Source organism: Bos taurus, chromosome 14 (genome assembly GCF_002263795.3).
Source record: "Bos taurus isolate L1 Dominette 01449 registration number 42190680 breed Hereford chromosome 14, ARS-UCD2.0, whole genome shotgun sequence".
Lineage (NCBI taxonomy): Eukaryota > Metazoa > Chordata > Mammalia > Artiodactyla > Bovidae > Bos > Bos taurus.
The window spans coordinates 69291121-69302471 of record NC_037341.1 but is presented as its reverse complement, the minus strand read 5'-3'; the positions used below and the strand labels follow the sequence as shown (position 1 = coordinate 69302471).

At 41.1% G+C, this 11351-nt stretch overlaps 1 protein-coding gene across 3 annotated transcripts in view; it reads left to right on the top strand.

The window, feature by feature from the left end:
• Nucleotides 1-877: 877 nt before the first annotated feature.
• The window catches only part of NDUFAF6 (NADH:ubiquinone oxidoreductase complex assembly factor 6), a 36323-nt gene continuing 25849 nt past the window's right edge, over nt 878-11351 (top strand). The window contains exons 1-2 of one of the 3 annotated variants that reach the window (NM_001105389.1): nt 878-1077; nt 8182-8281. In NM_001105389.1, coding sequence (NP_001098859.1) covers nt 881-1077; nt 8182-8281 — 297 coding nt within the window. In that variant the 5' untranslated portion in view covers nt 878-880. Of the gene's footprint in view, nt 1078-8181; nt 8286-11351 lie in introns of those variants that run through there. The other 2 variants (XM_059893257.1, XM_025001581.2) reach the window with 2 other exon arrangements.

Here is an 11351-nt window from a genome sequence, read left to right as displayed (position 1 = left end):
AAAGAAAGCTAAGCGCTCAAGAATTGATGCTTTTGAACTGCGGCGCTGAAGAAGACTCCTGAGAGTCCCTTGGACTGAAAGGAGATCCAACCAGTCAATCCTAAAGGAAATCAGACCTGAATATTCATTGGAAGGACTGATGCTGAAACTGAAACTCCAGTACTTTGGCCACCTGATGTGAAGAGAGGACTCATTGGAAAAGACCTCGATGCTGGGGAAGAATTAAGGCAGGAGGAGAAGGGGACGACAGAGGATGAGATGGTTGGATGGCATCACAGTCTCAATGGACATGAGCCTGAACAAGCTCCGGGGAGATGGTGATGGACAGGGAGGCCTGGCGTGCTGCAGTCCATGGGGTCGCAAAGAGTCGGACACTAACTTAGCGACTGAACTGAACTGAAGAGTGTGGCGGCAGCAGGAAACGTCTGGTCAAACCTGGACGCAGGAGGTGTTACTTGGATCCAGATGTAAGCAGCTTGGACCAGGTCTGGGGTCCTGGCAACTAGACTCAACTGTAACATTTCACCGGCCTGAGGTTAAGAGGGCCTAAGGAGGCTCACATGCCATGTGAATAATTGTTTAAAAGTTATAAATCAAGCTAGTAAACTGTTAAATTATTCTCCATTCTCCTATCTCGATAAACACATCTTCAGGAGGGCCTGGAAGGGAAGGGGAGAGCCTGGGCGGAATCCCTGGGACTCAGGCGGGGCTCTCCCTGAGGTGCACGGCGGCAGACCACAGCGACACCTGGCTCCTCTCCGAGCAGCGGCCAGAGGTCGCCTTCCTGTCGCCTCGCCCTGCTGCTTGACCTGCCGGGGGCGTGGCCGAGCGTAGCCGCGCGCCGAGAACGCGGGGTCGAAGGGCAGGCGGCGTCGGTGTCATGGCGGCCTCCACCTTGGGCTCGGCGTGGGGACCTCTGCGGCTCGGCGTCCCCGGCCTGTGTCGCCGCCGACCACCCCGGGGCCTGTGGGCGCGCGCACGGCGGCTTTCGGAGCCCGTAGCGTCCGGGAGGAGCGTGGCCGCGGGTAGTGGACTTGGCGCCTCGGGCACTGACCGCTACTGCTTGGAGCTGCTGCGGTGAGAGAGCCCGGCCTGCCCCGAGGTCGGGGAGCAAAGCCGGAAGGGACCCTCGTGGGCGCGGCGGGCCTCGAGGCCGACCTGCCTCTTGGCATTCCAACGCGTGTGCCCTGGGGTCATCCCTGGGTGTGTGGTGGGAGTGAAGCCACAGGAGCTTTCACATCGGTCCCAAAATTGTGGCAAAATTCCTTCGTCTGTCATGTAGCTTGAGTCTTAACGTTAAGCTTTTTACATGAGTGTTTTTTTTTAATGTGAAAGATGACTAGTAATTAATTTTAAGTAAGCAGTGGCTAACTTTGAGTTCTTCTTGTGTGTCAGTCAGGCATTATGCAAAATATTAGTTTACAAGTAATTTATGTAATCTTCGCCACAAAGTATGACGGACAGTTGTACACTCCGAGTTTTATGAATTAAAACATTTAGAACAATGTCTGGCTTAAAGCAGGGGCACAGTGAGTACAGTATAAACGGTATTATCTTATTTAGCAGATATGGAAGCAGATTTAGAGAGAATTCAGGGGATTTACCCGAGTTCAGTGGAATCTAAGCCTCATAAAGTCAGAGGCTTAATGACGATTTTGTTCAGGTAACACGTGAAAAGCACAGAGGAGTGAATTGGATGTTTCAGGTTACCTGATACATCTCGGCAGGGGCCTGTCTTGGATTCCAGGTCTGACTTCAGGGATGAATGGTTTAAAATACACCGCTCCCCTCCCCGACTCTGCTGCCTTTGATTAATAAAAGCGGCAGAAGGTCTCAAAATATCTGGTCTCAAGGGCTTCTGAGAAGTGCTAGAGTAGTTAACCACCCTGGATTTGATTGGGCTAGTAAATCCCAATTTTTTGGAATTCCGTTATAGCAAAATGTAGTATAATGACAGAATTCCCATGCATTTCAGTGTTTTGTTTTTAATGCTTTTAAAAATAGTGTACCTATCCCCCCTTGTTTACTTGTTGATTACTTATGGAGAAACAAGGTAGCATTAGTGGAAATCAGGGCATTAAAAATTGTAAAAGCCAAAATAGTTATATTCATTTTTATATAGTTTAAAATTACCACTTTTTGATAATAAACAGTTTAGGTTACCAAAATGTATACCATCCACAGTCACTTGTTCAGTGCGGTTTTTCTTTGACACCAGTAGTGTCCTCTGACTTTCCTATCCAGGGTTGAGTCGCTCTTACAGATTTCTTTTATGTTCTTCTAGTAATAGTCTGTAGATATCACAGAACAGCTTTTCTCAAATATATATTTACAAATGGGGAGACACTTAATCTGTCCATATTGGTAATTAAGTGGAATGGAGGCTGTTGACTCTAGTGATTTAAAGCAGGCAAACCTTATCTGAGTTTATTAATGTTAGTTGTGTCATTTGGGAAAGTTAACTAAGATTCACCTATTTCCTCATTTGTAGATTTATACTTTTGGAGAAGGCAATGGCAACCCACTGCAGTACTCTTGCCTGGGAAATCCCATGGAGAGAGGGGCCTGGTAGGCTGCAGTCCATGAGGTCGCTAAGAGTCAGACACGACTGAGTGACTTCACTTTCACTTTTCACTTTCATGCATTGGAAAAGGAAATGGCAACCCACTCCAGTGTTCTTGCCTGGAGAATCCTAGGGACGGGGGAGCCTGGTGGGCTGCCGTCTATGGGGTCACACAGAGTCGGACACGACTGAAGTGACTTAGCAGCAGATTTATACTTCCACTTTATAAGGTGGTTGTGAGGATTAAATTGCATGATGGGTGTAAAAATTCAGGCACATAATGACACTTGAACAGAGAACTAGAAGTTTAAAACAAACTGAAACTTGGACAGAAGATAACTTTTAGCTTCTTATTGTCCATTAATCTTTGCAAGATTTGGACTCTGAAATTGTGTGTGCAGGATTGTTTTGGACATGTGTCTTATGCAAAGCTTCCAAATATCAGAAGAGATACCGTATAACTTCAGGTTAGCCCACCGGGGTTCTTCTAGGAATCAAGATTCTTGGGAAAGTTTCAAACCTAATTTATTATATGTAGGCCTCTTGGGGTCTGGTTTTGAGAAACAGTTCTTTAGGCCTTGCCTGTGTGTTAAGTCAATTCAGTCCTGTCTGACTCTTTTGTGACCCTTTGGACTGTAGCCCGCCAGGCTTCTCTGATGGTGGGATTCTCCAGGCAAGAATACTCATGTGGGTTGCCATGCCCTCCTCCAGGGGATCTTCCTGACCCAGGGATGGAACCTGCATCTTTTGTCTTCTGCATTGGCAGGCGTGTTCTTTACCACTAGCGCCACCTGGGAAGCCTCTAGACCTGGGAATTAATGCTCTAATAAGGAGATGAGGTTGCTACTGGTGGTATCTGGAAGTGCTCCAGCCTCACTGAGGAACCACTTCTTCCTTTGTGCTTCAGCTGCACAGGTCATTGGAATTAGCATAGCAGTCTTAGCACTAGATATGCTTATTTCTCATATGTCTGTCTCTCCCTGCTAGATGAAGTCTGTACCATCTTCAGTGTCTAGCACAGTGCTTGGCACGTTGTAGGCACTGAATGAATGTTTGAATGAATAAATGAAAAGTTATTGACTGTGTTGCTGTATAAAGCTATCACAGTACAGGATTTCTCACTATCTGTTACAGTTCTGAGGTAACTGGACCTTGGTTTGCCACTTAAAGGATATCCTTGTATACTAGTAATCTATGTTTATAACAATGATCCTGATTGGTGAAGAAATGGGTCAGTAGTCAGTGTATTCTATCTAATGTGAAGAAGTGGGTAATATTGTTTAGAAAAATTTCCAACCAAAATATTTAAAAAAAGTTATTAACAGGGCAAATCCTTAGCTGTGTAGAATATCTTTATTTCCCAAGGACTATTATAGTTCTGTCATCCTTTTATTTTTCATTTTCCTGTAAGAAGCTTGAAAATCCTTCACATATTGGTTATTTTTTAGGAGATATGAAACAGGTAGGTTATCAAGCTTCATTTTATAAGTTAGGAAATAGACATGACTGATATCATTTCTGTCAGTAACTAGTTGAATGATGGAAATTAAGATTGTAGTTTTGATTCCTATTCAGTATTTTCTCACTGTTCCATATTAGCTTTCAGGTGTTTTAAACACTTTTGATGTTTACAGACTTTTTGTAATAAAATTTGAAAATATTTACATCTATCTATATTTAAAAGTGTGAGCTATAAAGCTGTTTTGCCCAGACCCTCCATATTATAGCTGAAACTGCAACTGGTGGGGTTTTTCAGTAGAGCTGTCTTGTGATCGCTAGGTTGCTACGATTCATGCCCTCTCCCTTTAGTCTATGTGGAAGTTGAGCGGGGATTGTGAAGTTTAAGTTCTCTGTTAGCCACACAGCAAAATGTGAACCAGTTGAAAAGTGGGAGTAGTCCGAGTTTCAGAACCTAAACTCCGTGGAATGAGGTTGGACCCATTTAATGTTGAGTATTGTTTTTATAGGAAGTACTGTTACAGTCAGGTTCCAGGTAATTACAATGAAAGCAGCTTTGTCAGTAGGCAGTCTAGTACTTTAGACTTACATCATCCTAGAATGAGTATAGTAAGGACTATATTTTTTTTAACTTTTCAGTTTAAAGTAATTTCAAATTCACATAAAAATTACAGAAACAGCACACAGAGCTCCAATACACTCTTCACTGCAGTTCTCTCATTGTTGACATTCTGAACCACTTGAGAATAAGATGTAGATGACCTATTATCTCCTTTATTAGTTATTGGTGTGTATTTCTTAATACACAAGGATTCTTTCCCTTATTGTCATTGTACAGCCATCAAAATCAAGATATTAAAATTGATTCAATATTACCATCTAATCCAGACTCTGTTCAACTTTTGCTAGTTATTCTGTTATGACTTTCATGCATCCAGGAGTATGTGCTACATTTAGTTGTCAAAAGTCTTTAGTCTTCTCTAATCTGGAACAGTTTTTCATCTTCCATGAACTTAATTTTTTTTTTTTTTTTTAAGGAGAATCGGCTGGGTTCTCTCAATTTGGGTTTATACAGTTTTTGCAAGAATATTGCAGAACTCACTCTGTGGTTTTCTCCGTATCTTATCAGGAAGCACAGCATGTTGATTTATCCTATTACTGTGGGGTGAACTTTCTGTTACTTGGTTGAGAGGGTGTCTTTCAAGGTTTCTGCCTTTTAAATTTAATTACTTGGTTGAGAGGGTGTCTTTCAAGGTTTCTGCCTTTTAAATTTAATTAATAAAAAAGTTAGTAAATAATACTTATTTGGTGAGTAGCTACTTTCAGTTCAGTTCAGTTGCTCAGTCATGTCTGACTCCCCACGACCCCATGAATTGCAGCACGCCAGGCCTCCCTGTCCATCACCAACTCCCGGAGTTCACCCAAACTCATGTGCATCGAGTCGGTAATACCATCCAGCCATCTCATCCTCTGTCGTCCCCTTCTCCTCCTGCCCCCAATCCCTCCCAGCATCAGAGTCTTTTCCAGTGAGTCAGCTCTTTGCATGAGGTGGCCAAAGTATTGGAGCTTCAGCTTTAGCATCATTCCTTCCAAAGAACACCCAGAACTGATCTCCTTTAGAAGGGACTGGTTGGATCTCCTTGCAGTCCAAGGGACTCTCAAGAGTCTTCTCCAACACCACAGTTCAAAAGCATCAATTCTTTGGTGCTCAGCTTTCTTCACAGTCCAACTCTCACATCCATACATGACTACTGGAAAAACCATAGCCTTGACAAGATGGACCTTTGTTGGCAAAGTAATGTCTCTGCTTTTGAATGTGCTATCTAGGTTGGTCATAACTTTCCTTCCAAGGAGTAAGCATCTTTTAATTTCATGGCTGCAGTCACCATCTGCAGTGATTTTGGAGCCCCCAAAATTAAAGTCTGACACTGTTTCCCCATCTATTTGCCATGAAGTGATGGGACCAGATGCCATGATCTTCGTTTTCTGAATGTTGAGCTTTAAGCCAACTTTTTCACTCTCCGTTTTCACTTTCATCAAGAGGCTTCTCAGTTCTTCACTTTCTGTCATAAGGGTGGTGTCATCTGCATATCTGAGGTTATTGATATTTCTCCTAGCAATATTGATTCCAGCTTGTGCTTCTTCCAGCCTAGCGTTTCTCATGATATACTCTGCATATAAGTTAAATAAGCAGGGTGACAGTATACAGCCTTGAAGTAATCCTTTTCCTATTTGGAACCAGTCTGTTATTCCATGTCCAGTTCTAACTGTTGCTTCCTGACCTGCATATAGGTTTCTCAAAGAGGTAGGTCAGGTGGTCTGGTATGCCCATCTCTTTCAGAATTTTCCACAGTTTATTGTGATCCACACAGTCAAAGGCTTTGGCATAGTCAGTAAAGCAGAAATAGATGTTTTTCTGGAACTCTCTTGCTTTTTCCATGATCCAGTGGATGTTGGCAATTTGATCTCTAGTTCCTTTGCTTTTCTAAAACCAGCTTGAACATCTGGAAGTTCATGGTTCACGTATTTTTGAAGCCTGGCTTGGAGAATTTTGAGCATTACTTTACTAGCGTGTGAGATGAGTGCAATTGTGTGGTAGTTTGAGCATTCTTTGGCATTGCCTTTCTTTGGGATTGGAATGAAAACTGACCTTTTCCAGTCCTGTGGCCACTGCTGAGTTTTCCAAATTTGCTGGCATATTGAGTGCAGCACTTTCACAGCATCATCTTTTAGGATTTGAAAGTGCTCAACTGGAATTCCATCACCTCCACTAGCTTTGTTCGTAGTGATGCTTTCTAAGGCCCACTTAACTTCACATTCCAGGATGTTGGCTCTAGGTGAGTGATCACACCATCGTGATTATCTTGGTCATGAAGATCTTTTTTGTACAGTTCTTCTGTGTATTTTTGCCACCTCTTCTTAATATCTTCTGCTTCTGTTAGGTCCATACCATTTCTGTCCTTTATTGTGCCCATCTTTGCATGAAATGTTCCCTTGGTATCTAATTTTCTTGAAGAGATCTCTAGTCTTTCCCATTCTGTTGTTTTCCTCTATTTCTTTGCATTGATCGCTGAGGAAGGCTTTCTTATCTCTTCTTGCTATTCTTTGGAACTCTGCAGTCAGATGCTTGTATCTTTCCTTTTCTCCTTTGCTTTTAGGTTCTCTTCTCTTCACAGTCATACTTTAATACTATGTAAATATCCTTTTCCTGTCAAACTTTCACTTGTTTAACATTTTCGGACACTGGTATTTGCCTGAATCAGTGGTTACCTTGGTAGTTAAGAGCTCTCAAATGGTGATGTTAAAAAATTCAGTCGTGTCTTCTAGATTTCTCAGTTTCCATGCACTGGTTGTCACGTTCTTCCTTCTCTTTGTGTTTGTTTACTCATTCATGTGTGTTGGTCTGGGCTCATGCGGTCCTGTTGCAGTCTTTACTCTCAGTGTTTTTTTGGTGCTCAAATGGTGCCCCACTCGGCCAGTGAGAACTTCATCAAGCCACTTTCTTTGGCCTCTGACAGGGCCCTCCATTCTTTGAATGGTTGTTCACTTTCTACTCAAGAAGATGCTCCAGGCTTATCTTGTATTTTCCGTGCACCAGTCCTGGAGTCACTCATTGCTTCAAGGAGCCTACGTTTCTTGCAGTGGAGAGATCAAGGTCTAGGTGTCAGTTTTGGGGTGGAGGGGCGGATGTCATTGTTTCTAGGCTTTCTCAACAGATGCCGTAGGGACCGCGAGTGAGTGTGTGTGCATACACATGGGCGCACTCTCCCCGACGGCGCCCCGTGCTGTTCTCTGTCTTTATGTCTTACCTGTATATAAATGTGTGTGTATTCTTACCAGGACTTATTGGAACTGTTTTCTAGATTTCTATATCTGTAGCTCATTTGAATTCTTATTACTAAAACCAAAGTGATTCTGAAATAGTTAAAATTATATATATTACATGTCAAAATAAATTAATAGAGATTGATTATTTTAACTGCTCTGAAATTGGAGACAGATACATTTTTTTTTGTAATTGTAGAGAAACAGATATAAAATATAGGAAACTTAAGGCCCATTTTGAATTGAAGCCATGTTTCTAGTTCATTTTGGTCAGTATTTTTTGTGTGCAACTTGGAAAGTGCAAAATAATTACCTTTTTCTGCTTTTTGTTACAGGAAACGAGATTATGAAGGCTATTTATGTTCCCTTTTACTCCCTGCCGAATCCAGAAGCTCTGCTTTTGCACTGAGAGCCTTCAATGTGGAACTGGCTCAGGCTGGTATTAAAATACCTTATAAATTATTTGCAAAAAATTATGATATAATGTGTTTAATGCTGAATAATAAAGAACGATAGTTGTAACTTATATGTTGGACATGCTTAAGGTCTCTGCTGGGGACTTCTTTCTCCTGCTTAACAATTCAATTCCAAAAATAAAGGTAGCTAATGAACTTAATTTAATGTTTCTGGAAAGACCATCCTGGAATTTCTTTTTTCTAAGGATATTTTAAACTATGCAAGTAACATTGCACTTTTGTCTATTAATTGAATAGGTTAATCAGAGTATTACTGCTTATTCTCTACAATATTTGCATAATTTGCATGAATATAGCAGTTCTTCAGAGCACTTTTTGAAATGAGTTTTTAACTTTAAAGGGAAATGGAAATTGAAGTAATTATAGCAAACCCAAATCTTATATCATACTAACTCTTGTCTGAAGAATAACAAAAGAAGGAGAGAGTCTTCCTTTTATTAGAATGGAAAGAATGTGTGCTGAGGTATAAGATAAATTGAAATGGAGAGTGTCATTGAGGGAGTTGAGATAGAATGGCCTTAATTTTCTCAGTAAATTAAATGGAGAGATCAGATATTGAGAGTGAGGGAGCGTGGGAGGGTTGGGGGTCTTGAAGAGTGTGGCCAGTTTTGATGCAGCCTCTGGTGAATACGATAGGAGGTGAGCTAGGAGCGAACGGGAGGCTATGATTGTAGCACTGAGGCCTGACGAAGCTTAGACTTGATGAATCTGCAGAGTAATTGAGTCCAGCTGTTTGTCCTTGGTGTATTTCTAGAAGTCATGGTTCTGTATTTTTTCACTTTTTCCTTTTTCAGGTATAAACTATACTTCAGCATCTTAAGTCAGTCACAGTTTAAAAATAAATAATCTCCATTGTGATCTTCCATTATAACTTTAAAATAATAAAAAATTCCATTTTTAATAGATAAATCCTCCATATTTTCCCTAATTGTCTGTCATCTTATAAGAGTGTCTTGCTGCATTTGTTTTTTAATTGAATGAATTCAATTATGCAGGCATTTTTGCTCCTGCACTCCAGGCAGTGTGCCCCTGGTTGCCCCTTGGTCCTGTGGTCCCTTCACAAGACTTCCATCTCCCAGCAGCTGTCTGTCTTACTGTTTGTTTTTGCACACACAGACTTGTTCATTCATTCATTCAACAGATATTGCCCAAAATATGCTAGGCACTATTTTAGGTACTGGGTTATATAGCACTGAGTAAAACATGCAAAGTCCTTGCACTCAAGGAGCAAATAAATTCTGTATAGAAAAGTTAAGGAGGTTAGGGAAGGTTTGGTGTAGCAGGGGTTTCCATAAGAAAAAACCTCACTAATGTAGCATTTGAGCAAAGATTTGAAGGAGGCAAAGGAGTGTGAAATATGTGGCTGAATAATATTCCAGACAAAAGGAGCAGCAAATACAAAAGTCCTGAGGTATGTGTGCCGAACACATTCAAAGGAAAGAAGGCCAGGGTGACACAGCAGAGAGGGAGGGATAGTTTGGGAGATTAGGTTAGAGGCATCTGGGCCAGAAAGGTAAGGTGTTGGAGACCACTGCAGCCACTTTGGCATTTACTCTGAGTGAGACGGGAAACCGCTGGAGGATTCTGAGCAAAGAAAGAGACCATCTCTTGGTCATGTTTTAAAAGGATTACCCTTTAAAAATTTTTTTTAGTAAAATACAGTTGGTTTATAATATTATATTAGTTTCAAGTGTTCAACATAGTGATTTGATATTTTTATAGGTCATACTCCATTTAACATTATCATAAAGTATTGGTTATATTCCCTGTATTGTATAGTATATCCTTATATCTTACTTACTTTAGACATGGTAGTTTGTAGTTCTTACTCCCCTATCGCTATGTTGCTCCTCCCCTCATCCCTTTCCCCACTAGTAACCTCTGCTTTATTCTCTATATATGTGAGTCTGTTTCTCTTCTTTTCTTGTTGTTATGTTTATTCATTTGTGTTAACTTTTAGACTCTACATGTAAGTGATAACATACAGTATTTGCCTTTCTCTAATTTATTTCACTAAGCATCATATTCTGTGGGCCTTTCTTGTTGCAAATGGCAAAATTTTATTCTTTTTTATGGCTGAGTAATATTTCATCGTGTGTGTGTGTGTGTGTGTGTGTGTGTGTGTGTGTGTAAACCATATTTTCTCTGTCCATTTATCTGTTGATGGTCACTTAGGTTGCTTCCATATCTTGATTATTGTAAATAATGCTGCTATGAACACTGGGTGCATATATCTTTTCAAATTAGTGGTTTTGATTTATTTGGATTTATTATATTGGTACAGAAGTAATTGTAATTTTGCATTGTTGAACTTTGTTCTTTGATACTGGAATACACTCTTAAGTGTGGTTATGTTATACATCATTTTAATGCACGTTTATCACTTTTTTTTTTGCTAATTATTACTTGCTATTTATTTTATATTGATTTCAAACTAGGGAAATGATGTTAGACAAAAAGCAAATTTGAGCAATTTTCTTATTTGAGTTCAAAATGGGTTGTAAAGCAGCAGAGACAATTTGCAACATCAACAATGCATTTGCCCCGAACTGATAATATACAGTGTAGTGATGGTTCAAAAAGTTTTGCAAAGGAGACAGGAACCTTGAAGATGAGGAGCACAGTGGCCAGCCAGCAGAAGTTGACAACTACCAACTGAGAGGATCACTGAAGCTGATCTTTTTATAGCTATACGAGAAATTGCTGAAGAACTCAACATCAACCGTTCTGTGGATGTTGGCATTTGAAGCAAACTGGAAAGGTGAAAAAGTTCAATAAGTGTATGCCACATGCTGCTGCTGCTGCTAAGTCGCTTCAGTCGTGTCCAACTCTGTGTGACCCCATAGACGGCAGCCCACCAGGCTCCCCTGTCCCTGGGATTCTCCAGGCAAGAACACTGGAGTGGGTTGCCATTTCCTTCTCCAATGCATGAAAGGGAAAAGTGAAAGTGAAGTCGCTCAGTTGAGTCCGCTCTAGAGACCCCATGGACTGCAGCCTACCAGGCTCCTCCATCCATGGGGTTTTCTAGG